This window comes from Leuciscus leuciscus (assembly GCF_965113295.1).
Source record: "Leuciscus leuciscus genome assembly, chromosome: 13".
NCBI classification, from domain to species: domain Eukaryota; kingdom Metazoa; phylum Chordata; class Actinopteri; order Cypriniformes; family Leuciscidae; genus Leuciscus; species Leuciscus leuciscus.
In genome coordinates, this window is record NC_138737.1 from 12,106,224 (window position 1) to 12,133,543 (window position 27,320).

The window sequence follows — 27,320 nt, forward strand, 5'->3', positions numbered from 1 at the left end:
AGTATCGTCATTTCTGAATTGGCTGAGGCTGGGATTTAGTGAGTTTTAAGTGAAAGTATTTGATGAACGTATACTATGTGCTGACAGCATTCACTCAATATTATAATCTCATTTTTGACAAAGGTGTCTTTAGAGGCTTTTGCATCTGAAGTCTTCATATATATATATATATATATATATATATATATATATATATAGGGGGAAAAAATAAATGTGATTTCAGTTTACATCTCAACTGTTTTTAATTAAGTTAGATTGTTTTAATGTATTAATAATAAAATACATTTTATTAATTCTGCAGCCTAATTGTGAGAACCACTGATTTACATTGTTGATGCAGCACTTTTAAATTCTAGGAGAGTCAATGTGGACTGAGACACACAAACATCTTTTGGCCCGGTTTCACATACAGGGTTTAGATTAAGCCAGGATTAGGCCACAGTTCAATTAGGACATTAAGTAGCTTTTATAAATGTGCTTTATAAAAAAAAAAAAACATTACTGGTGTGCATCTTGAGACAAAACAATGGCAGTGATGTATTTTAAGATATGTCAGTGCAAGCTGAACATGCATTTAGTCTGGGACTAGATTTCAGCCTCGTCTGTGAAACCGGAAGATGATGTTCCAAGGGCTAAAAATTAAGTAATATGGGTTGGAACAATATCACGTGAATAAATGATGATCTTTAGGTTTGAAGTCATTCTCAAAAACTTGAAACATACATTGACATCAATATTATTGTTTATTTCAACAAAACAGAAATAAAAATATCTTTCATCGCAACATTTAGATAGATCTACTATTTACAATATCAATACATCAGACACCAAATAAAACTTGTCATATTAAAAGTCATTCATTTATAAAAGTTAATAAAACAAATCACCTTAGAGTCATAAAATATGAGATTGACTTTAAATACAATCATTTTAGACGCTTCCTGCCAGCTAATCAAAGTTAATTTTCAAATATTAAATGACAGCTATAAAAAGGCTAATAAAATGATTAGTCAATACGCAAGCTATGTTGTTCCAGCACAGTCAACTTGAGGAGGCTCAGGTACAGGCAGAACCGGGCTGCTTGTTGGAGACTGATCAAGTGTTTTACTCATCTGTTGTTGCTCAAAATAGCTACAGAGCAGAGAACGAACTGCCTCAGCGTTCGGATCATCTATATAGACCGTAGAAACGTCTGTGGGCTGTGGACATTCATTCTGACTCAGTGCTTCAACCCACTCCTCTTTAAATGGGCTGTTATGCACATTACAGATATTGTGTAAGATACAGCAAGCTACAGCCATCTTGGATACCAAGTCTAAGTTGCTGTCATTTCTGTTGTGCAGACACTGCCAGCGTGCTTTAAGGCGCTGAAAGGCATGTTCGATGACTTTAAGGCCGTGGTTTAACTGGACGTTGAAGGTTAGCTGTTGATGTGTTAGATTCAGCGATGAGGGATAACATTTCAGTAGCCAGGTCTGAAGCGAGTAACCCGCATCCCCCAGCAGCAGAAATCCCAACGGTTGACCCATGAGTTCTTTGGGTGGCTGAGAGCAGAATCCTCCCAGCTCTGCCATAGTCCACAGCTCTGAGCTCTGCAGGATGGTCATGTCATCTGTGCTGCCTGTAAAACCAGAGCAAACGTCCCAGAAAGTACCTTGTGCGTTCACCACACCCTGAAGAACCACGGAGTGCCAACCTCTCTGGTTCCAGCAATCCTGCGTGTCCGTGGCGGGCGATTTAACAGGGATGTGAAGGGAGTCGATGACACCAATGCAGTGAGGAAACCCCCACCGAGTATGAAACTGCTCCGCATTTTCTTCTAGTTCGTGATCTGCAGGTAACTGCATGTAGAGGGGTTTCAGTAACAAAATGATGGCTTCACACACCTCCCGTACACACTGACAGACGACAGGGATGGGCACACCGAAGAGTTCGCTTAAGAAACAATATTCTGTGCTGGTGGACAAACGCATTAAGGCCATGGCGATACATCTCTCTAGTGTAATGGTCTGTCCGGTTTGTTGTATATACATTTGCTCGAGCTGGGGCTTGAGTTTGCTGCTCAGAAGGAGGAAGATGTCTCTTGTGATGTGGAACTTGTCAAGCCAGTCTTCTGGTCCAAACTCTGTCATCACGACTCTCTCCCACCAGTCTGGGTCTGAAGGGATTGGGACATGATTTTGCAGATCTTCTTCATCTGGTGATGGTGACTAGAGCACATGGACAGAACAAATGAGTGTACGGTATGGTTCAGGTGGGATTTTAAACTAGTCACATTGCTGTGCACAACATGATCCGTGATTTCAAATAATAACGTCTATGGATTAAAGTCTTAGAAATACTTTGTAATACAGTAATGACCATTTACCGTTCTCGTGCTGAGATAATTCTGGAATAGATGCCTTCGATATCTTATTCGTTTGTGAACTTCAGCTCTCCTTTCTAATATGTAGTTATGGATTTCTTCTTTTCGACGCCTAATTTTGGATGCAAGCAAATATTTCATCTCCGCAGCATCTCTCGCCTCGTCCGTTTTCAAGTATGAACGTGGCATTTTGTGCGCCGTGAAGTAATACACACTATACACAGGGGAGTGTTTTCGTGATTTAGTGACGCTTGTTCATAATCAAATAAAATAGTAGCACAACAAGTGTTCCCAACACGGACATAAACAACGGTGCGCTAATGAGGGCTACTTCCGGTCTCCTGCGTTCTTGTCAAAATAAAAGATTGTTTTCTAACAATGGAAAACACATTTTAAATTGTATGACTGATTCATTGCTAATTTAAGGAATTTATCTTTTTGATTAAGATATTTCAGCATCTATTGCCTCTCTTCTCTCTTTCCTTTTATTTGTATAAAATAGAATAGGAATAGTTCTCTTAAAAATGAAAATTATGTCATGTTTACTCACCCTCAAGTTGTTTCAAACCTGGATGTATTTCTTTCTTTGCTGAACACAAAAGAAGATATTTTGAAGAATGTTGGTAACCAAACAGTTGATGCAGTATTTTTTTTCCTACTATGGAAGTCAATGGGGTCCATCAACTGTCTGGTTACCGACATTTTTCACAATATCCTCCTTTGTGTTCAGCAACAACCTAGAGGTGCAACGAATTTGAGTCATAGTACCTCACTAACTACTATACCTGTTATTTTGAGGAATCTGTTCTTTACTTGAGTTCTGTTTAAAACTGATTATGTGTACTATCATTTTATTACATATTCAAGGGGGAAATACATTGTAATCTCTTACAATTTCATGTGGACTTTTAATTATGAATTCATGTAGTCATTCATCATGACTCAAATCTTTCCTTAATTATCAATTATTTAAAAATAAATAATAGTAGCATTTATTCTAATGTGACTAACAAGCCAATCAATCATGCTCACATAAGTTTAACTTTTCTTTTATTTAAACAGCAGATGCATTTTTGGCTAGGTACTTACACAAAATTTAAAATATTTGGCATAGTATATGTTCTTTACAATTCCGCAGTACTTTTTTCACATCCCTGGAATAAACATTTAAAAATACAACACACAAACTCTCCATAATATATATAGTATGTGATTTTTAACCAAATGCTTGATACAAATATTTTTTTTGTAGAAAAAAATGTTAATCTTTGCACTTTTAATAATATAGCAACGTTTTTGTTTTGTTTCAAATGTCGTGACGTCAACGTCTAACTCAGTCCCATGATTCCTTGCGGCAGCCATCGATAACAACAGCGGTGTCGACTTGCTAACAATATCGGAGCAGCGTATCCTGTAATCGTTATCAAATTTTTTTTTTTGCAAGGTTTTGACTCGACGCTTTTGTTTTGGTTAAGGCCAAGCCGATCAGATTATAAATTCACCGAGTAACATTGTCAAGGTAGGTCCGATGACTTGTGGGATCAAATTAGCCTAACAAGCTACTCAGTAATCCATTGTGAAACACCGAAATGAAAATAATCAGCGCAGGACTGTATCACAGCTTATGTTGTTTCATAAATGATTATACCCATGTTAATTTGGTTCATTTGATATATAATGATGGGATGATTCTGCTTAAATCAATACTGGTGTTGATAGTTAGCTGTTTTGACAAAGGAATCTAGTAGCTAACGTTAGGTGGTTTCTTCTTGTCATTATATCGATCTTGTGTTTAACATTACCTGTTAGAAAATAAGCATTTAACGTTTTTATTCAGCAGTTGTGTAAATAAAATGTATGCCGTAAAAGTGGCTGTCATTGTTTACTTAGGCCACCCAACGAATACATGATAGACTTGGGTTCTCTTAATAAATTGTCACGCACTTGAAATTGGTGTCCACTGTCCCAGCATATTCTTGTCTCAGTGTTCCTATTGTTTGGACGCGGTCGATTTGAGCAGCTGTTCTCTTACACCTGTTTATGCGGTATTGAACAGATGGCATTTGCTGACGAGTCTTACATCCTTCTGCAAACAGATTAGCTCAAAAGGTGTAGAGCTTTAGCTGTAGTTCCATCATTGTAACCTTCTCATAACCTTCTCGTTTTGTTTCTAATGCAGTTTTAGGCTCCGTGCCTCTGGATCTCCACATTCCCAGACTTCTGAATCACATCCATGGATCAGGACTATGAGCGCCGGTTACTGCGGCAGATCAACGTTCAGAATGACAACACCAGCCCCATGGTGAGTCTATCATCTTCAGTATTGCAGACTTGAAATTGGCTGATTTTGACGTGCTGTTTGCCATTTCCTTTATGCAATTGAAATACATTTTAAAATCTTTCTTTCTTTTTTTTTTGTATACAGAAAGTAAAAGATGTGATCTGTCACCTGACCCCGACCCCTGAGTCACCGCTGTCATCACCAAGCAAGCATGGTGACAGGTTCATACCCTCTCGAGCTGGAGCTAACTGGAGCATTAATTTCCACAGAATAAATGTGAGTGAAATATAAAAATAAACAGTAATGAAGCAAAGTGATTTATTATTTAATTAGAATGTGAAGGGTCAAGTTCATAATATATATTTTTACCCTTATTACAGGAAAACGAGAAGTCTCCAAGCCAGAATAAAAAAACCAAAGACGCAACATCAGATACTGGCAAAGGTGAGTGTGGAGAGGACTGCATTGATTTTTACCTGCTTTCATAAAGCTGTTCAGTCATGATGTCAGTTTATGAAAATACTCATACCACCAAAGACCATTAAATGTTACCATGCATTGTTCATTTAGGGTTATTTATATACTATTATAATATTCATATTGGAGCTTTTATTCCGCTTTAATCCTCATTTTATATGTTTATTAAATATTTATTATTAGTTGTTGTTTTTTATATATATATTTCTATGTAGCTTTACTTGTTTGCTTTTTTTGTTTTAGCTAGAAATAAAATGATTTACAAGTAATTTTAATACTTCAACTTATTTACGTTTTTTTTATTTATTTTTTTTATCTAGTATTTATATTGTATATTATATTTTAGCTTCCTTTCAATGACCAATGCTATTGACAATGCAATTCTTATGGTAACTTCATTATGGCGGACTATGCTTTAAATAAACCTCATTCTTGATGGATGATGCTCGGCCCTTTTATGTCATACAACTTGTTGTAATTTCTCTCATTCCCTGTGTTGTCTGGCAGCGGATGGCTTGGCGTATTCTGCCCTGCTGAAGAATGAGTTGCTTGGGGCTGGGATTGAGAAGGTCCTGGATCCTCAGACAGAAGATAGAAGACTACAGCCCTCCACACCCGAGAGGAGGAGCCTCTTTAGTGTAAGTCTACTTAGTCCTCTAATCTGTTCATTTGATGCCACCTGAGTGTTTTGATCCATGTTTTTAATGCCACCTGTGGACATTGTGTTTGTATGTTTAGTATTCGCTCAGTGCCAAAAGATCCACCCCTGACGATAACAGTGTTTCCCCGTACTCCCTCTCCCCTGTTAGCAGCAAAAGGTAAGTTGAATATTTCTCTTGATAAATATGTGATTGATTAGTAAAATGCATTGTTTTAATTGCGTGCTTTGTTTTTGTTTATAGTCAGAAGCTGCTGCGGTCGCCAAGAAAACCGACGCGCAAAATTTCCAAGATTCCGTTTAAGGTGCTAGATGCACCAGAGCTACAAGATGACTTCTACCTCAACTTAGTAGACTGGTCCTCTTTAAATGTACTTAGTGTTGGACTGGGAACTTGTGTTTACCTTTGGAGTGCCTGCACCAGTCAAGTATGCATGATATACATTTTTCTTATGCTTTTAACATACTTTTGATGTTTATCCAAATTTATGTTCTGTAAATATCCAGGGAACACTTGGTCTAAGTTGTGTTTTTTTCTTTGGTTGGTCTACAGGTAACACGACTATGTGACCTATCAGTGGAGGGAGATTCAGTCACATCTGTGGGATGGTCGGAGAGAGTGAGTTAAGCTTTCATGACTTGGACTTTCGGAAGTTGCTTTCTGGAATTTGTGGTCTAACAGTTGGCCTACTACTTCTCTTATAGGGTAATCTTGTCGCTGTGGGTACACACAAAGGCTTTGTACAAATTTGGGATGCTACTGCTGGCAAAAAGCTGTTTGCCCTAGAGGGACACACAGCAAGAGTTGGTAAGATTATTATTTTTTTTTATCCTTATGAAGTAACTGGAAAAATTAGGCTAAAATCATTGAAATTCATTGTTTTTTTAAAATTAATACTTAAAATCAAATTATATTATATGTTCAAATATATATTTAAATTCAAATAAACACTGATGCAAAAAATTTACTGTACGGTTTCCACAAAAACAATGTTCAACATTGATTATACAAAATGTTTCTTGAGCACCAAATCAGCACATTAGTATGATTTCTGAAGGATCATGTGACACTGAAGACTGGAGTAATGATGCTGAAAATTCACTTAACTAACACAGGAATAAATAATTTTTTTGCAATATATGTGCTTCACGTTCTAGTCACATCATGTGACTGAAATATATGTGCGAGGTAAACCAGTTATGAAAACTTGATGGTTATGAAAAATGTGCCCTCAGGTGCATTGGCCTGGAATGCAGATCAGCTGTCATCAGGCAGCCGGGACCGGATGATCCTTCAGAGAGACATCAGGACGCCCCCTCTGCAGTCAGAGCGCAGGCTGCAGGGTCATAGACAAGAGGTCTGCGGACTCAAGTGGAGCACTGACCATCAGCTGCTGGCCTCTGGTGGAAATGACAACAAGGTGACCGCTTGTGCTTACAGAATAATAAACACAAAAAAGATTTTAGGACTCTGCGATCTAAAAACAATCCTGTGATCCCTGCAGCTGTTAGTGTGGAATCACTCGAGCGTGTTACCGATGCAGCAGTACACCGAGCACCTGGCCGCAGTGAAGGCCATCGCCTGGTCTCCTCACCAGCACGGGCTGCTGGCCTCCGGAGGGGGAACGGCAGATCGCTGCATCCGCTTCTGGAACACCCTCACAGCGCAGCCGCTGCAGTGTATCGACACCGGCTCACAAGTCTGCAACCTGGCCTGGTCCAAACATACCAATGAACTGGTATGTTTATTCTGATCAACTGACCAAATGCTCATTGATGTGGGGTTTTTTTGGTTCGTTATTACATGGATAATAGCTGTAGATACAGACAAATAGGTATGATGGTGGGTCTTATTGAGTGGTCTAATGTTTGTCTTCTCCAGGTCAGCACACATGGTTACTCTCAGAATCAGATCCTCGTGTGGAAATACCCCTCGCTCACTCAAGTAGCCAAATTGACGGGCCACTCGTATAGGGTGCTCTATCTGGTAAGTACCGCTTCCCTCTGTTGTTTTACTTAAATAATGTCTAGACATACTTATTTGTAAAAGTATGAAAATGCTGTTTACTGAAACTATTCTTTTATCTTGAAGGCGATGTCTCCAGATGGAGAAGCAATAGTGACAGGAGCAGGTGATGAAACTCTACGCTTTTGGAATGTATTTAGTAAAACGCGATCAACAAAGGTATGGTATTTTTGGGTAAAATATTGTCTATATTGGCTTTTCCTCAAGTTCATGTCCTCAATGTAATTTTCTCTCTCTTGTCTTTTAGGAATCTGTCTCAGTTTTAAACCTGTTCACCAGAATACGATAATCGTGCTGATAAAACTGATTGAATCTTAATAACATGTCGTCAATCACATGCAGTAGACTGGACATAAAAGACATAAAGATCTACTGCTGTCTCATCCACAACACTTGTTTTTGTCTCCCCTGATATTTCATTTTAAGTTCAATTGTTATGTTTACTTTTATGTGTACAGTTCAGTTCATGGTTTTATGTGATTGTTTTTGGTTAAAAAGAAATGTCTATGATGTATGACGTATGTTATCCAAGCCTTAAGCCAGAAACAATGCCATTGAATCAGGGTGTAAAGAAAAAAATTAGCCATTGTGAAACAGCTTCCTCTGGAATTATTTGTAAGCATTCTAATGAGTGATCGTTTGATTGTGAGGGTGAAAAAAAAAAGTTTATGAAAGGAAATTCAGTTTTTAACTTGAGTTGCTTAAGATTGATATTGAGCATTATAAAACACCCTGAACATTTTTTACGGTTTGTTGTCATTTGTTAATAGAGGATGAATTTGCAAATGTATTCATGTTCTTTACAAGGTTTGAATCAGAAACCATAAGCGTTTTGCACATACTAGAACAGTTTCCCAAACTTGGGTGTGAGAGTTGAGGAAAAGCAAATAATTAAATCATGAAACTATTAAATAAAAAAAAATGTAAATAAAAAAAATACACTTTTGTTTACCTGCATAAAGTGACCAGTAACCAACCAGAGAACCACAAACAGGTGGTCACATTTTTAAAAAATATGAATTACTGAACTAATAAATCTCAGAGTACTTAAAGGGATACTCCACCGAAAAATGAAAATTCTGTCATCATATACTCACTCTTATGTTGTTTCAAACCTGTATGAATTTCTTACTTCTGCTGAACAGAAAGGAAGATATTTAGAAGAATGTGAGTAACCAGACAGTTTTAGATACCATTGACTTCCATAGTATATTTTTTTCCTACTATGGAAGTCAATGGTATCTAAAACTGTCTGGTTACTCACATTCTTCTAAATATCTTCCTTTCTGTTCAGCAGAAGAAAGAAATTCATACAGTTTTGAAACAACATGAGAGTGAGTATATGACGACAGAATTTTCGTTTTTCGGTGGAGTATCCCTTTAAAGTGAATGGTTTAGGTAAAACTGATTCAGCTGACAAAATGATTAGAAAGTACTGTACTATGATTGACAGATGCATATAGGGTTAGAAATACTTTGTACCCATGTAATTGCCCTGCGGCAGTTTTTGTTTGCTGATGGATTTTTGTTATCTTTAGGGAAATATCATTCATAAGAGTAGAGTAAATAGAAAGCAATGTCATGTCAGACAGGAATGACTAAATCACTCTCACCTGAATAACTTAAAGCTCAGACATTCAATACTTTGGAGACAGATATTACTTTTGTTTATGAAAGATGCATTACATTTATCAAAAGTGACAGTAAAGACATTTGAAAACTGCCGATTCAGATTTCCGATCACAGAAAATAAATAACTTAATACATATTCAAATAGAAACATCAGACATTTAAAAATCTTACCAACCCCAAACTTTTGAACAGTTGTATACTTACATAAACTGGATCTCACTAATTTCATCCTTTAGTAGGGTTTAGATTTAGAACACCATAAAACAAAACAATGATTCCTTTATTCCAGTGTCTATTAGATTATTTATTGAGAAATCCAGTAAAAGTTCATATAACATATTTCTTAAACAGGATGTGCCCTCAAACACAAATTGAATATAGTGAAGAAATATTAATGACTGCAAAAAGTGAATTGAAAGTAAGTGAAATGTAAATTGTACAGATAAAGTTGCTTGTTGTGAACTTTACTCTCAAATGCAGAACTAAATCAGGATTCCTTGGTTGCCAGTTTCCACCGCTGAAGCCACTGTTTGAATGTCAGTCCCTCTCTCTGTATGTCTGGCAGGGCAAACTGACCAGGCTGCTCCCACCTGCACCGACAGACACAATCAAACATTGTGTTGATCTCATTCAAATCATAGTTTGAACAATTGAGGATCAGTGCTCCTGTAGCTGTTAGTTTCAAACCATTCCACGAAGGGCCAATATTGGAAACATTTGAGAGGTCCATGTCTTACCAGTGTGTGATGGCAGTCTTCACTTGTTCTGAGTAAAGCAGGCCTTTAGAGCACCTCTGTGTGAGCTCACGGGCCCGCGGGAGCAACGTCTGCAGAATCTCTCCGTCAACAGTCTTCACATGCTGCAGCAAAGCTGAAACCGACAAAAGAGGTGTTCTGAGTTTTTAAAGTCCACCATTATGCTATTTTAAAGGTTCCTAATTTTTTTTTGGAGGGCACCTACAATAAGTTTACATGCTTCCATAGTAAAAAAACAATAACAACCTTTTATCATAATATACATCATAATTTCTCAAAGAGTCTGAAAACTATTTGTTTGAAGATTTGATCCCTCTAAAAAACCCTCCTTTCCATGAGCTACTCTGCTCTGATTGGCCAGACAGCCCAGTCTGCAGTGATTGGTCTACCAAATCAATTCTTACTTTTAGGAGATAACTTTATTTTGTCATGCACTTTGACCTTTAAAAGTTGGCAGACTTTTTACATTCACAAACAGCTATATAAACACACTGCATGAAAGATAATATTTGAAAAAGCATAATAGGGACACTTTAAATATTGCCATGATGACATACTCTGCTGATCGGGAGCTAGAAGCTGTGCCGTCAGCTTCTGCAGGTCTGATGTTGACTCTGAGAAAAGCTGAAGAAGCCTGCACAGATATCGTAACTCCAGCCGTCGGGCTGCTGCCTGAGACCAAAGCTCCTCTGGGGCCTGACAGAAAGAAAGACGAGACTCCTGACACACTCTACCAGCAGATTTGGCTGAATTTTGGGTTGAAAGAAAAGTGTAGGATATGGATACTTAAATATTTAAGCAGCAATTATCAGAAAGGTAGCAATTGCTGTAGGTGGTAAAATAATAGACTTTAAAATGGCATTCAGAAAAATTTGGAATAAATGAAGAGTATTAATACACTATAAGTGAGCATCTCACCATATACATGGGGAATGACAGACTTTCACAGAGTTTGTGGAAAACTGGGGACTGTATCCGGCGGATGGAAAGCTGAGCTGCAGGTAGTTTCTGCCCCCTATTGACAAAAAACAATCAAAGGCTTGGTCACTGCACAGACATTAAGTCTCAGAGAATTTTTTCCCCCAATGATACAGTGATAATTCAATATTAATGTGCACTGCAAACAGACAGTAACTAAGAAAATGTTTTAACATCTTCACTAGCTTCTGACTTTCTGTTTTAAAGCAACTGAAATTCTAATGAAGCATGGTATACTGTACAATGGCATTTAAATCCTACTAAAGGAGAAAGAAAAATGGATTCTGGTTGATTTTCTGACCCCTTCATGACCCTGCAATCCAGTGCAGCCAGTGATACACAGCTAAAGTGCTTGGCCCCTTGTGACACAGAGTTGCGGAGTCCACTGCTGGCTTCAATCACACTGCCAAACTGAGGATTGAGCTTTTCCTGAACAAACTGTCCAACCTGAAAAAGGTTTCTTGTATATGATTACATATACACACACACATATACATATACAAATATAAATATATATACAGTATAGAATGTATTGTATGAGATGATACCTTTGCATGGACACGGCTTAATTCAGTCTTCATGGAGGAGTTCCCCTTGATCAGGCTCCGTATCTGTTCTTGTCTCCTGTCCTATACAGACAAAGCATACACGTAACAACTCCACACTATGAATATACAGTCTTTTGTCAGCAATAAATACAATTGCGTACCACAAGCTGTCTGAAGTCCATGACACTTTGCCACTGTGTCTGCAGGGTTCTGATGGAGTCCAGCCCCTCTCTGGCCTGCAGCTGTAGCTGAGCGCACTGCTCTCTGATGCTGTCTCGAACGGCCACTTGCTTCACTCCCTCCATCTCCAATTCAAACACACACCTGCTCACAAACAGAACAAAACTCATTTGTATTTTACAACATCTATTTGTTTCTTAGATGATAATCCAGTAATCGCTTTGAGGAATTGAGCAAGTAATTTGAAAAATTACTTTGCAACATTATAAATTTGATGAATTTTGCATCAAATAAATTTCATGAGAAAATACAATATTCTTTGCCATAATGATATAGATTGGGCTGAGGGAATTCTCACCTGGACATTGGGTCTGTTTCGTGTGCAGTCTCTGCTTTTCTCATCAAAGCTATGATTTCAGTCTCCAGCTGCCCATGTCTTTTGCGAGTCTGAGACAATTCAAAATAACACTGCTCCACTTCCTCCCAGGCAGACTGCGAGCAAACACACACACACAAATACAACCTGAGCCACAAGAGAAAGAGTGTAAAAAGCTCTCACTGAGGTAGTACCATCTCGATTGATCACCTGTAATAGACTATGGACAGGTGTTAACTCCTCCTGCTCTGACGACACATCTATTAGGTGATCACGCTCATAACGAAACCTGTAATAAACACAAATACTTGAGAAATGAGCTATTCAATAATGTGATACTTTATAGTGTGGGGTTTGATAATACATTATGATGGAAAATTTTACCCTAGAGCTGAAACATCCCGCTCCACATTTAAAGCTGCAATCTTCTCCTCTAACGCCACCTGGTGTCTGGAGGTCAGGGCTTGCAGAGCCGAAAGCACTTGGTTCGGAGGATGAGACCGTAGGAGGTTCTGAGGAATTAAACATGTTGATGTTCTCATAAGGTGTTGATGTGCAGATGATAAACAGACATGCATACTCTTAAAACGAGTGTTTCACCTACCTCCACTGAACTCATCCAGTGTTGGATCACAGCATTCCTTTGATCATGAGTAAATCTAAATGAAAAATAAATGAATTAGCATCAACAAGGCAACAGAGCTAAAGCTCTGTTATCTACAATATCATCGTCAAAGGCCTGTCTCTTACTCTGTGGAGGGATTTGCTTTTAGTTCACTCTCTAGCAGGCACTGGAAGAAGTGAACCCTCTCGCTGCAAAGCTCTCTCACATTCTTCTGAAATGAGACAGAAAAGATATTTCATAAAATCAGTGGAAAGACAAGTTGTTTAATCAAGAGATCAAGTGGAGTTTGGTTTGTTTACATGATCCCTTACTGGAAGATGTTGTAACTGCATCATCTGCCTGAAACATCAACTATGACAGGAGGCCAAAATGTAGCTATATGTTACAGTATGCATCACAAACACCATTAAATACAGCAACACTTACTAAAACTAAGGGATCTGATCCATCTTCACTGTCTGAATTGTCAGATGGCCCAAACACAAGCTTCACCTCTGCTTTCCTGGATAAGAAGAGAAATAGTGTGATTTAGAGCAGTGGTTCTCAACTCCAGTCCTCGGGACCCGCTGCCCTGCACATTTTGTATCTTTCCCTTATTTAACACACCTGAACCAGACCATCAGCTCGTCAGGAGAGACTCCATGAACTGATTTGAGTGTGTCAGATAAGAGAGACATACAAAATGTGCAGAGCAGTGGGTCCCGAGGACTGGAGTTGAGAACCACTGATTTAGAGTATATATACACTAATGTTCAAAAGTCTGGGGTCTATGGAAGCTTGTTTCCATCACAGAATAAAACATTACTTTTTCTCTCACAATTGTGAGTTTACATCTCACAATTCTGACTTTATTTCTCAGAATTGCTAGATATAAAGTCAGAATTGTAAAAATATAAACTCACAATCACGAGAAATAAACTTGTTTATATATTTTTTGTAAACAAGTTTATATTTCGCAATTCTGACTTTATAACACAATTCTGAATTTATCTTCCAATTCTGACATCTTTTCTCAGAATTGTGATATTAACTCAAGTTATAAAGTCCTATTCTAAGGAAAAAAAGATGAACAGAATAGCGAGTTTATATCTCACAATTCTGAATTTATAACACGCAATTGTGACTATATCATGCAATTCTCACTTTATAACACACAATTGAGACTTTATATCACGCAATTCTGACTTTTTAACTAGCAACTGAGACTTTATATTCATATATCATGTTTATATCAAGTTATAAACTCACAATTGTGCAGGAAGTAATGCAGGACTAATGAGTAGTACTACATTAACACTTCAGCTACTACTATTAATTAATATAGAAACAAGCTTAACGAATCAGTAATAATAATAATTTAAGACTAAGTTATTTCCTTATAAGGTAATCAATAATTGCTTAATGAGATTGGCCTTGTTAATAACTATTAACTAACTGACAAATTATGAAGAACATTTTCGTGTCTGAGACGAAAAAGTAATCGATTTTTACTCTGAATATAGTCATAAAATGTATCACTAAAGTGTTACCTAGTTACTATGCAGGAACTGCTAGTGATCCTGCATAGTTACTTAATAATGACGGACCATTATTCTAAAGTGTTACTGAGTACAAACCACAGTTAAGATTTTTCACGTCACCAACGTGTGTGAGATGTCTCTATAACCCAGACAGTCTGGAGGTGATACAGGCATTTGCTCACTTGCTCAACTCTTCCAGGGCATGGCGTTGGGTGCCAATCACGTGTGTGTCCTCTAACAGCACGTTTCTCTCCTCAGAGCAGCGCTGTCTGAACGACTCCAACAGGATCTGTCTGCACCTGCTCTCCATAAAGTCCTCCCAGTCCCTGTTCACGTTCTGCTCTGCTTAGCAGTCACAAGGGAGGAAAGATATTAGTAACAACAACAACATAAAAAGCTTTATTCCGTAATCTGATGTATTTTAAACGGGATATTAAATGGGCAACAAATTATCTTAAAATGAAAGTTGCTGCAGAGGCAGAGCAAGTTATTCTAATACTAAGTTACAATTATAAACACTTTTTCTTAAAAAAAAGAAAAAAGAAGAAGCATACACCGATTTTACAATAAAACCAGTGACGTGCATTTAGTAATTAAGAGACCATTTTGATCTCATTATGACGATTCACATTGTCTGTGGCAGGTGTGTACCACAGGGGTTGGTAGTATAAAAGAGCATCGGGAATAGAAATGGATAGAAATGAACAGAAAAATAAAATTCACCTTCAGTAGCAAGTTGATCCTCCGCTCTACTGATCTTTGTGTCCAGTTGAAGGAGTTCAGTCTGAAGGGCCTTAATCTCTCTCTGAAGCTCAAGCCTTCTTGCATCTTTATTCTGATTTTTCAACTGTTTAAACTACAAAGAACAATCACCTTTTCATACTGTTCATATGAATCCTTATAGGAGCAGATTAGCAAAAAGGAAATTAAGCAAATAAGCTCCTCTTCTTTACCTCTTTATCTTGTAAAACTTTGTACCTAAGGATTCAGAATGTCAAGGAACAATTCCACTGATCAGACAACCACAATTTATCTTAAGTAACAACTTAATTTGCAACATTTTTTACGGTGTAGTATAAACACAAAAACTGTGATGGGCCTACTGAAATCATCAGATCCTGTATTATGCAATGATTTATGCCATATAATCAGTGTTATTTTAATTTTATTTATATACTATTTATTGATATTTTGAATTATCTTCTATTTTGAATTAGCTCAGTACTTTTTATTGTCAATTTGTATGTGCTTTTACCATTTTTATTAGTCTTCGTTTAAATCTATATTTTCTATTTAGCTTTATTAGTATTAGTAATTTTAGTATTCTTTTTGTAATTTCTACTTTCTTTAGTTTTAAGCTTCTCATCTAATATTTATATTTTAATTATATTTCAGCTTTATTTAAATTAACAAAGGCGCATTTATATATATATATATATATATATATATATATATATATATATATATATATATATATATATATATATATATGTGTGTGTGTGTGTGTGTGTGTGTGTGTGTGTGTGTGTGTGTGTGTGTGTGTGTGTGTGTAAATAAAACACATTTACATTACATAAAACTTTAAGGATACCATTGAACATTCCCCCTCATGACCCGAACATTCCTGTAAGATATATTTCAAAAGACATTTGAATCTGTGCATTTTAAAAAAAACACGTAATTTAGTAGAATTAGATATTATAAAAACCTTGAGATCTCACCTCTCTTTATAAACATGTTGCGTTATATATTTCCAAATGGAAGCTCCAGGACCGACGCATAATCTGCACAAAAACGTAAACACATGATCATTCTAAAATCGTTGATGAGGATTAATGTTATAATTCATAACAACCCACTAACGTCTTCATATAGCCGTCATCCGGGAGTCTGGCTCCTGGCAAATCAAGTTCCTCAATAGCCCAGCGCTTTAGTTCCTGACTGAGACTCGACATCTTTTTGAAACTTTTTATAATAAAACAAACCTACAGTATCCAAATCTGAAATCTCACATCTTCTAAATGATGACGAAATGACAACAGTCAAAATCCGCGGGAGACGTTTCTTCGCCCCCGTTTATTCTGCGATTTGTAACTGATTGTGCCGATGCTGCCCCCACAGGTTACTATACAAACATCACCATTCACATGATCCGCGCAAAATGATGTAATATCTTTATCCCAGGACCTGTTTGTCGACTACCCGTTTAATCTCTTTTGTATTGAATGCATTTCTATTTTTCATTTCCTCAGATCTCCAACAGGCTATTGCTTTTAGGATTAAATCCACTGAATAATCTTAATTGTCACATTTTATCATCAAAACAGGTAGTCTATTATCATAATCTATTTTGACTTTTATGTCTTTAGTTTATATAGAAAGATGTAAATTTTACCGTCACTCCCACAGCTGCTAGCTATTATAAACACCCTCACAGCAGCGTTATATTTTTGTAATTTGATGCAATGTTTATATAATACAAAGTATAATGATATAAATGTACAAACATATATATATATATATAAACTGTGCAGGATTTAAATATGCCCTTAACGCGTCATCACAGTCTGTGAAAAGGTTCCGTTCTAAAAAAAATAGATTATGGTTAAACACATCTTTATAATGTCAATTCGCAGTAAAAAAAAAAAAAAAAAAAAAAAAAAAAAAAAGAGCAGTAAATTACTATGATGTCAGCATCATTTTGCTATTGATTAACAGTAACTCGTAAGAAAATGACCAATGCATTAATTTCACTGTAAATTTCTGACTACAATAATTTATTGTAAAATAATAACCTTTAATCCTGTAAATTCCTGGCAATTTTTTTACAGTGTAAGAATTTATATTGTTTATAGTACTGAAATTGTTTTGAAGTCACCATAATAGTTGTAGTGTTCCATAAGCTTGGGATCTTGGATCTTGGACCTTGTATATTCATATTCAAATTTCTGATCTAGTCAAGTCAGAAGTGTGACAAATGAAAACTTTTGTTAAAACAATGACAAGCTAGAATAAAATAAGCCAACTGTCTGATTTTAAGCTTCAAACTACACTGTAAAAAAATTCTAACCCTCCCAAATCAAAAATTTCAAGTGACCGATAACATCAAAATTTTTCAATTGGCCCAAGTGAAAATTCTTGTTGCAATAGTCTGTTAACATTGGCTCAATGAGAAATAATACGTCAGACTAATTGAAAAATGTAGATGTTATCGGTCACTTGAAATTTTTGACTTGGGAATGTAATTTTTTTTTACAGTGTATAATATTATAAGTGTTATTTCAGCATAAAAAATTACCAATATAATTCATAATTTTTTGTAGATGGATATTTCACAATAGTAAAGCAGCTGCTGAGATTTATCTTTGAAAGGTGTGAGATCATCTTGCTACACAAGATTTTATTCTTCCATCAACTAATGATGCACAGACATCAATACTAATCATACAAAACACAACAATGGCACTCAACAAATAATAATAACAAAAAATATATAAATTCAGAACATTACAAAATGAACAAACAACACAAACTGCTAAAAGTGAACCAAAAATAAATTTGGCACTAGAGATAAAACCAACATGAATCAAGAAACTCCACAGCATTATATTCATTCCACATTACATGCTGGGTATATAGGTACATATGCAGTGTTTTTCAAATTTCCAAGAGTACATGCAGATCCAAGAGACGTCCTACTGTGGATTTACTGAGAAAATCATGCAATTATTAACCTGGGATATTGTAATTTCACACTAAAAAATGTAACAGTGTAGCCTAATTGTTTGCAGATTGTTTAGGTTCTGTTATAGATTAAATCCACACACATGTACTGTTTTTGTGTTTTTATTTTTCTACAGAAGTTGTCAGGCTTACAAAATTGAAAATACCTGCACAGTTAATAAAAAACTTTTGTCTACATTCATGAGCATAAACATTAAACAAAATATTACAGAGAATTCTGACAGAGATTGTTTTTGATTTTTAATTGTTTTAGTTTTGTACGCATTATTATTCAAAGTATCATAAAGCATGCAGTGGAGAATCACTTAAGTGCTATTTGTAAATCATCTAGACCTATGAATGTACATCGAATCAAATACATTCCATTTATTTGTTCTGAATAAGCAAACATTGCTTTTAATTTGAATTGATTTCATGTCAACCTTGAAGATTGAGTTCTTTTAAACCATGCCATTTTTGTAGTGTTCATGAATCATGCAATGATCCTAATGATGCACTTTATTTTTGTTCTCAAAGATTGTAAACTCACGCAACAGAAATGTTGCCATGCAGGTTTTCTTTCAGAGAAAATGACCTTTAAGTCATGTGGTCAGGAAACCAGAATCTTGAAACAACAATGTAATTAAATGACTGGAAGATTCTGAAAGCTTATTGCAGTTTAAATAACACGATTAATTATGATTTTACAGTTGTAACTGTAATTTTTTTTTATTTACAATAGTATTGAGATAGCTATTTTTATGGTACATTTGTACGAGAGGATTTATATGTTTTGGTTCATTTTAAATGTCATGGCAACAATTGTTTTGTGTTATTCATGTTAAATGTAGTTATTTTTAAGTTGAATTACACCATTTTTTTTTTTTCATGAGTACAAACTCTTATATGGATTTTGTTAATGTTAAGAGCTCTTAAATAGATACAGGTGTATCTATTTTTATTATTAGACAGGTGTGCCAAAAGGTTACTAAGACTGTTTAGAAAGGTTATCTGTTATGTTGGAGTAAATATTTCATGTTATTGGATCCCTTGTTTTTTTCCAAAATTTTTTCCCCATTTTCTTAGAATTGAGTCATTTGAGTGATGTTTTTTGCCTTTTATTTTGTACCCGCATTTCACTTGAGAAAACAAAAACAAAAGACAATCAAAACAAAAAACCCCAAATGAATTTCTGATTGTATCTCTGATTGACAGTTTTTGTTTTGGTTGGTTACAGACAGACAGTGACACATGTTGTTTTGACACATCTGTTATTCATACAGTTTCCTTATTGGAAGACAGCCAGAATTTTTCTTCTCTGATCTGTTTTATTTGTCATGATTTCCCTTAAGGGTAAGACTCAACCTACACAGTTATTTTTCCAGTGACGTAAATACTCTAATTTTCTTTCCTCAGTCGAACTGAATTCTTTTCTCAGACTCAGTGGGCTCGGCACTGTTTATTTTATTAAACGTACAGCATATTCAATTGTTAAACTACTGTATTATACACTCAAGACATTCAGAGTACTGCCACTTACAGCAAATGGTGTTAATCATTTCTTTGAGCCGAGATTTTATTTTATGTTTTTGTAAACCCCAGAAACTGTTGCAGAATCGTCATTGTCTACATCCCTTCAAATAAAAGATTTAGGTTAGATTTTTTTAGTGTTGAATTTGTATTAGTTTATGGTGTGTGTGTGTGTGTGTGTGTGTGTGTGTGTGTGTGTGTGTGTGTGTGTGTGTGTGTGTGTGTGTGTGTGTGTGTGTGTGTGTGTGTGTGTATGTGTTTAATTGTGATTGTTTTATAGTAATTTTGTATTTATTATAATACTACACAATGCCATTGTCCACATGGGGTGAAGTTTGTGCTAACATCAAGGACCGTAATTGAAACAAGTCCTTAACTTTATTGTTATCCTGATGAACAAGTGTATTTTACTTTTGTCTAATCAAATCTAATCTAATCAAATACATTTTCATAAAGGGCAAATTGTCATTACTGTCTTCCATATTTTATTTGCAGATGGATACAGATTAAATATACTGTAAATAATTACATGCTTTTTGTAACTATTATAGATGGCCAATAACGATATGTTTTGGATTCTGCTTCCAGCTGCTGGTGTGCTGATTTTTGTCTTGTGTTTATGTTAATAAAACACAAGCTGAAGCTTAAGGTTCTTGTTCTCAGAATAGAGACCCAGAGTTCTCTTCTAGCAAAGACGTAGTTGTAGGCTATTTTATCTTCTTTACAAAGGATTGTGACATGAACTTACAATTTAGGTCAAATTATTCTCTCACCTATCAGTTGTATGTTACAAAAGTAACTCTCATTTTATTTAACTCTCTGAAAACTTTGACTTACAAAATGAAGGATTGGCTCTGTATCATCAGGGCTTGCTGTGACCTCATGATCATATTATAAACACTTCTAAAGAACTGTGATAAAAATAAGTCATGTGTAGCCTACTTCCTTATGCACGTTTGTTGTGGGGCAGGAGGACAATTCAAAGTTGCTATCATAAGACCATTTTTCCCCTTCGATCGTAATAACTGAATTCGCCAAAAGAGGGCATTAGAAACCATTTAGCCAACTTAATTGGGCAATAAAATAGCCAATCTGTTGAGCTGACAACGGACTCAGGGACACTATATAAAGAATCAACTGACAACAAGACACTTACTTTTCCTCTCTTATAACTTTAATCAGCAACGCGCACGGTAGGTCTAAAACAAGGTATTGTAATAACTTTATTAGGCTACATGATTTGAACTTCAGTAAAGGCTTAAGTGTCTATGAACGGGAATTGTTACAAGTTAGTAGTTTAAAATTGATGTTATTATTTATATTGGTCGTTTCAGATGTATATTGCAAGAGGTCTCCTTATTCTTTCATTTGGATCCATGCTGAGGTTCATCTCCTGTTTCAGCGATGGAGGTTTGTTGAAGAATCAATGTCAAGACATGAATATTATCCATAACGATGGAAATGATGTACCATTATCACCACAAGACACGGAATCCCCTTTCAAGGTCGAACCGGAAAATGTAACTTTGAAAGACTCGGAATGGAAAAATGTCATTATTAACGGTAGATTCTCTCTCTCTCTCTCTCTCTCTCTCTCTCTCTCTCTCTCTCTCTCTCTCTCTCTCTCTCTCTCGCTCTCTCTCTCTCTCTCAAATGAGCTTTATTGGCATGGCTTGTTCAGTATTGCCAAAGCATCGGCCATTACATAAGCAATGAACAAATAATCAATAAAGTCAATAAATCAATCAGTAAACAAAACATGAATAACATTTTATAAACAAGAAATTACAAGAAAAATAATTAAGAATAAAAAAATAAAAGTAGGCCTATTGTACATTTGTACCTACATTCAGGCATGTTAAGAATATTTCTGACTTTAGTTTTGTCCGCTGGCTGACTATCTTAGTTTGTGGCAGGCTGTTACATAGCCTATTTTGCTGCTGTTGTGATCAAGCTAAAGTTTTCTCCCAAAATATGATTGAATTTTTCTGAATTTGGTAATTACATCTCTCTCTCTCTCTCTCTCTCTCTCTCTCTCTCTCTCTCTCTCTCTCTCTCTCTCTCTCTCTCTCTCTCTCTCTCTCTCTCTCTCTCTCTCTCTCTCTATTGTTTTATTAGTGTAAACAAAATGTTTTTTTTTTCAGATGTGTCACTTTAAAATCTCTCATTTTACCACAGTTACCCTTTCGGGATCGAGAGAGTTTAGGGGGTTTATGTTGGACTCTCGTCAGTGTGATAACTGTAAGTCTGTTGGTACGTTTAGTTTGAAGGACCCAGACAACAGCCTACTCATCTGTGGTGTGAGTCCTGCCGTGCACCCACTGCACATAAGTTATTCTTTACACCATGTGTTAAATGTTAGCAGCTATTAATTCATTAAACTAACGTCAACTGTTTATGTTCATATTTTTAGAACAGAGTTGTTCATCCTAATAACAGAAGGAAAAGTTCAATCAGAGTGTCCTGGACACCCGAAGCGGCAGGGACATTTTTCTTCAGGTAGCCTAGTTCTCTTACGAGAGGTCTCTCGTACTGCGTAAGATATCTTACGCTAGGGGAAAATCCTTTTCCGCGAGATATTGAAGCCAAAAATTATCCTTAATTTTGTAATAATGCAAAACGCGTTGCAGCAGCAATGCAGACATAGGCGAGACAGCTCGCGCGCCTATTGGCTGCTCTGCGGCAACTGCAGCAGCCTATCGAGCGAGGCCTGGCGTGACGTCAGACCCAATCAGGGCACTTCGCGCCCGCTGCGTCACGTCCCGCCGAAATGGGCGTGGTCTAGGCCTATAAATATCGCTCGCAGGCAGCTATTATCTGATTTTTCATCCTTCAAGTGAAGCACACGCATCGCTGGAGCTGGATTAGAAGCCGCGCCGTCTGAAAGAGAGCACCTTCAGCGGGACGAGTCACTGAAGTCGCTGGCCGCGCCGCCTTCCTTGCCTTCCTGCTGCGCTTTCCGGCATTATATCCTTTCTCTGCTACTGTGTTTATGTATGTGTGTGTGCTCGCCGCCGCGACACACACTCCCATTGCACTAAAAGAGCTGGGCGTCTTTTTCAAGACGCCCCTTTTCCTGATCACGCAGCTCTCGCACTCGCTGACGGCGACTGCCCTCACTGCGAGTTAGGTACTGCCTATGGTGACTCTGAGGACTCACCTGGCATCCTTCTCCGAGACTGCTCCTCCGCCCCCCCCCCCCAACCCGCAAAGCTTGCCGGTTCGCCCGCTTGCCTTGCCTGCTTGGGGGACGATACCTGTTCTCCCTCTGTTCGAGCCGCGCACACCGCGCCGCTCACAGAGGATGTCAGGAGCGGGCGGTCACGGGGCTAGCTTTCTCTCTCCCTCTGTTCAAGCCGCGCAAACTGCGCCGCTCACAAGGGAGGCTGGAAGCGGACGGTCGGGGTTAGTTTTTCTTTACGTTATAAGAAAGCTACCCTGCCTTCTGCGCCCCATTCATGCGTCACTCACCGGCGAAAGGAGAAAGATGTGTTTTTTAGTCCCTCCGAGGATGGACTGACCTTCAATTTCTCATACATATTCCCAGTTCCCTGATCATGCGACTGGAAATATCAATATTGCAGCAGGCGAGCCTGTTTTAATACAAGCGCGCCTGCAAGCATACGCCGAAGAAAGCATGTGACGCTCTTATATGCTCGTGCATCCGAAAACCTTTGCGTTCCCCCCTGTGGCTCAGTGGCGGAATCATTGGTTTTTCTCACGAGAGACCGGAGTTCGAATCCCGGTCTAGCGGCAGTTAAAATTATGCCGCCAATGCTTCGCTCTGTCAGTTCCCTGAAAAGCGACTGCAGACGTGCATTTTGCAGCCAACGAGCGCGTTGCACAACCCGCTCGCCTGCACCCAAACACCGTTTCTATGGTTTCCGTGCGTCACTGGCGAAAGGAGAAAAGAGCGTTTTCTGGTCCCCCCGCGGACGGACCGACCTCCTCTTTCTCGTACATTTCTCATTCCCCTCGGAAGTTCGGGCGACTGGAAATGTCTGTATTGCAGTGAGCAAGCCTGTTGTAATACACGCATGCCTGCAAACAAACGCCAGCACGTTGACGCTCCTCTTATAATACTCGCGCTAACTGAGTTACAATGTGTCTCCCCCTGTGGCCCAGTGGCAGACTCTCAGGTTTTTGCACGCGAGAGACCCGCGTTCGATCCCCGGGTCTACCGGCAGATAAAATTATGCCGTCAATGCTCGCTCTGTCAGTTCCCTGAAAAGGCGACTGCAGATGTGTATTTTGCAGCCAACGAGCGCGTTGTACAACCCGCTCGCCTGCACCCAAACACTGTCAATATTGCAGTGAACAAGCCTGTTGTAATGCACGCAGGCCTGCAATAAACGCCAGCATGTTGACGCTCTGTTTCTATGGCAACTTCTCGCTCGTTCAGTTCCAGTAAATGTGACTGTTCCAGTGTATCCTGCAGTAAACAAGTCGGTTCTGTCACCTGCTTGCCTGCACACAAACGCCGTTTTTACGGCTACCCAGATAAATCCCATAAGTGTGAATTTTTTCTGGTGTCCCGGCCACGGCCGATGGTGCTTTATGTGTAAGAAGAATGCCCACTGCCCAGTGCCCATCTCTACACACAAGCACAGCCCGTCACACAGGGCTCGCGCACATGAATCGGCTCAGACCGATTGCGCTTCAAACATGGTGAATGTGCCCACTAACACCACGTTATGCATGTCTCACGGTTTCTGTAAAAACGAAACCAACGTGCACTCGCTTCACGCAAGCGGACGATGCTTTCGGTGTGATAAATGTGCCCGCTGTCCCGCGCCCACATCCACACATAGACATGACAGTTCCCACGGGAACCGCCCAGCCCTCCCCCTTGCGGTTAACCACCGCAGAGGAGTCGAGCGCGGGCAATCTGCCCGCTGTCATCAGCGCGCCCCATGCCTCAAATGTCACGAGCGACACGCTTGTGTTACAGCACACCGAAGCTTCTCCATCGCTGAGCGAGCGGAGCGCGCTTCGTATTCGACCCCTAGCTATCCATGCAGACGCATGGGCAAAGCTACCCGGGGTTTCGAAGTGGGTGCTGAACATTATAGAAAGAGGCTATTCGCTGAAGTTTCGCCGACGCCCTCGCCGCTATGTGGCGCGCGTCGAGACCACGGTAAAAACAGAAGTAGCACATCTACTTCGAGCCGAAGTGACGAAACTATTGAGCAAAGGGGCCATAGAACCTCTCTCTCAAGATCAGAGCGAGGGAGGGCTATACAGCAGATACTTCCTGGTACCGAAAAAAGACGGGGGTCTCAGACCCATACTAGATCTAAGGCAACTGAACAAAGTGCTTGTGAAGCGACAGTTCAGGATGCTCACGACCAGGCAAATCCTTGTGCAGATTCGCCAAGGAGATTGGTTTGTGTCAATAGATCTGAAAGACGCGTATTTTCAAATACAGATAGCGTCACGTCACAGGCGATATTTGAGATTCGCCTTCGAGGGCCAGGCATATCAGTACACAGTCCTGCCGTTCGGTTTGTCCCTAGCACCCCGTACATTTACGAAGTGCATGGATGCGGCGCTCGCACCCCTCAGAATGAGAGGCATGCGAGTGCTGAACTATTTGGACGATTGGCTGATTCTAGCGCAATCTCGCGCAGTGCTCATAGAACACACGACCATTTTACTCGATCACCTCGAGGATTTGGGTCTGAGTGTCAATTGGGCGAAGAGCTCCCTGTCACCCAGTCAGAAAATATCTTTCCTGGGCACAGAACTGGACTCACTATCCATGATAGCGCGACTATCACAACAGCGCGCGGTAGACATTCGACGCACAGCGAACTCTTTTCGCTGCGGCGCGTCTGTCCCGCTCAAGAGATTTCAGAAGATGCTAGGTCTCATGGCCTCAGCATCGTCAGTGCTCCAGCTGGGTCTGCTCCGCATGCGCCCGCTGCAGTTTTGGCTGAAAGCGCGAGTCCCACGCGAAGCGTGGGCACCCGGTTTGCTTCGCCTCAGGGTCAATCAGAAATGCGTTACAGCTCTGAAACCCTGGAAAGCGAACGACTGGTACCAATCAGGTGTAAGCCTGGGGACTTCCTCGAGGGTGAAAGTGGTGTCCACGGACGCGTCCACCTCGGGATGGGGAGCGCTGCTCGAGGGCAGACCGTTCTTCGGCCAGTGGTCAGAACGGGAGAAGCTCCTGCACATAAACTGCCTCGAAATGCTGGCAGTAGACAACGCGCTGACGCGTTTTTGTCCCCAAATAAAAGGTCACCACGTCTTGGTCCGTTCGGACAACATGTCTGTGGTGTCCTACATAAATCGCCAGGGCGGCATCAGATCCGAGAAACTGTACAGGCTGGCAGAACGCCTCCTGGTATGGGCTCAGTGCAACCTGCGCTCGCTCAGAGCAGCGCACGTGCCAGGGATCATGAATATAGGACCAGACAGACTGTCCAGGAACAATGTTCCGGCAGGCGAATGGTCTCTACACCCACAGACAGTCCAACTGCTGTGGAAGAAATTCGGCAGAGCGGAAGTGGACCTGTTTGCGTCTCAAGAAAACGCTCACTGTCAAGAATTTTTTTCTCCAAGAGCAGGAGCGCGCTGGCCCATGTGTGGCCCCGCCGCCCGCTCTATGCTTTTCCCCCCGTCTCTCTCCTGCCTCAGGTGATAGAACGGATCAGGGAAGAAGGATGCTCAGTACTGCTGGTAGCACCGTTCTGGAAAAACCAACCTTGGTTCCCAGCCGTGATGCAGTTAGCAAGTACTGCCCCGTGGCCAGTACCAGTGAGGAGAGATCTCCTCTCACAGGCCCGCGGCTCGATCTGGCATCCTCACCCGGAACTATGGTCCCTTCATGTCTGGGCCATCAACGGGTACATGTTGGACTCCCTAAAGGAGTATTAAACACGATCACGCAGGCTAGAGCTCCGTCTACAAGACGACTCTATTCTTCGAAATGGTCAGTGTTTTCGGGCTGGTGCACAGCCCGTGGTGTGTCACCCACAAACTGTGATGTGACGGAGGTGCTTTCCTTCCTACAAGAGCTGTTGGATGGGGGCAGGGCCCCCTCCACGCTCAAAGTTTATGTGGCGGCTATAGCAGCGTTCTCAGAAACAACGCTTGGTCAGTCAATAGGAAGGAACGATTTAGTCATCCGCTTCCTTAGAGGAGCTAAGAGACTGAATCCTCCCAGACCTCCCTCAGTCCCCGTATGGGACCTTTCTACGGTTCTGGAAGCCATGAAAGGTGCGCCATTTGAGCCTTTACAGTCAATCGATTTGAAACACCTGTCTTTCAAAACGGTGTTTTTGCTGGCTCTCGCTTCAGTGAAGCGCATAGGGGATCTGCACGCGCTCTCTGTGAGCGCGGCGTGCATGGAGTTTGGGCCCAATGACTCAAAAGTTATACTCAAACCTAAGCACGGTTATGTTCCAAAATCCCTCAACACACCGTTTAGGGCGCAGATTATCTCTCTGTCAGCCCTACCGGTCCCTGATGAGGAAAGAGACGCGAGCCTCCTTTGCCCAGTCAGGGCATTACGAGCTTATGTGTCTCGCTCGTCTGTTTTCAGACAGACGGAACAGCTCTTTGTTTCGTTTAGCGGACGTTCTAAGGGACTAGCCGCGTCGAAACAGAGCCTATCCAGATGGATAGTTGATGCTATAGCG

General features: G+C 39.4%; 4 protein-coding genes across 5 annotated transcripts in view; 2 read left to right on the forward strand and 2 right to left on the reverse strand.

Annotated features, from left to right (window-relative positions):
* Positions 1-730: 730 nt before the first annotated feature.
* LOC309511908 (putative nuclease HARBI1) lies at positions 731-2,695 on the reverse strand. Its single transcript, XM_082187280.1, has 2 exons — positions 2,369-2,695; positions 731-2,210 (listed from the first exon to the last, which is right to left on the reverse strand). Exons 1-2 carry the CDS (start codon positions 2,552-2,554, stop codon positions 1,023-1,025), a joined length of 1,374 nt encoding a protein of 457 aa, XP_082043406.1. The 5' UTR covers positions 2,555-2,695; the 3' UTR covers positions 731-1,022.
* A 1,000-nt stretch (positions 2,696-3,695) lies between these two features.
* Positions 3,696-8,549, forward strand: fzr1a (fizzy/cell division cycle 20 related 1a). Its single transcript, XM_082188525.1, has 14 exons — positions 3,696-3,884; positions 4,545-4,667; positions 4,791-4,922; positions 5,027-5,090; positions 5,631-5,761; positions 5,862-5,941; positions 6,026-6,209; positions 6,335-6,400; positions 6,487-6,589; positions 7,018-7,202; positions 7,287-7,520; positions 7,664-7,768; positions 7,874-7,966; positions 8,055-8,549. Exons 2-14 carry the CDS (start codon positions 4,599-4,601, stop codon positions 8,094-8,096), a joined length of 1,488 nt encoding a protein of 495 aa, XP_082044651.1. The 5' UTR covers positions 3,696-3,884; positions 4,545-4,598; the 3' UTR covers positions 8,097-8,549.
* An 899-nt stretch (positions 8,550-9,448) lies between these two features.
* On the reverse strand, positions 9,449-16,501 carry haus5 (HAUS augmin-like complex, subunit 5). The gene is made up of 19 exons (XM_082188524.1): positions 16,285-16,501; positions 16,143-16,205; positions 16,013-16,045; positions 15,375-15,399; positions 15,145-15,277; positions 14,604-14,763; positions 13,328-13,403; positions 13,027-13,112; positions 12,881-12,935; positions 12,661-12,788; positions 12,487-12,565; positions 12,259-12,392; positions 11,882-12,044; positions 11,721-11,801; positions 11,474-11,619; positions 11,113-11,209; positions 10,752-10,890; positions 10,177-10,309; positions 9,449-10,029 (listed from the first exon to the last, which is right to left on the reverse strand). Exons 1-19 carry the CDS (start codon positions 16,374-16,376, stop codon positions 9,927-9,929), a joined length of 1,926 nt encoding a protein of 641 aa, XP_082044650.1. The 5' UTR covers positions 16,377-16,501; the 3' UTR covers positions 9,449-9,926.
* Positions 16,502-20,707: 4,206 nt separating this feature from the next.
* LOC309512647 (uncharacterized protein) overlaps positions 20,708-27,320 on the forward strand; it is a 31,521-nt gene continuing 24,908 nt past the window's right edge. The window contains exons 1-3 of one of the 2 annotated variants that reach the window (XR_014211122.1): positions 20,708-20,883; positions 21,009-21,237; positions 21,853-22,173. The gene's annotated coding sequence lies outside the window, so the exon portion shown is untranslated. Of the gene's footprint in view, positions 20,884-21,008; positions 21,238-21,852; positions 22,174-27,320 lie in introns of those variants that run through there. The other variant, XM_082188342.1, reaches the window with a different exon arrangement.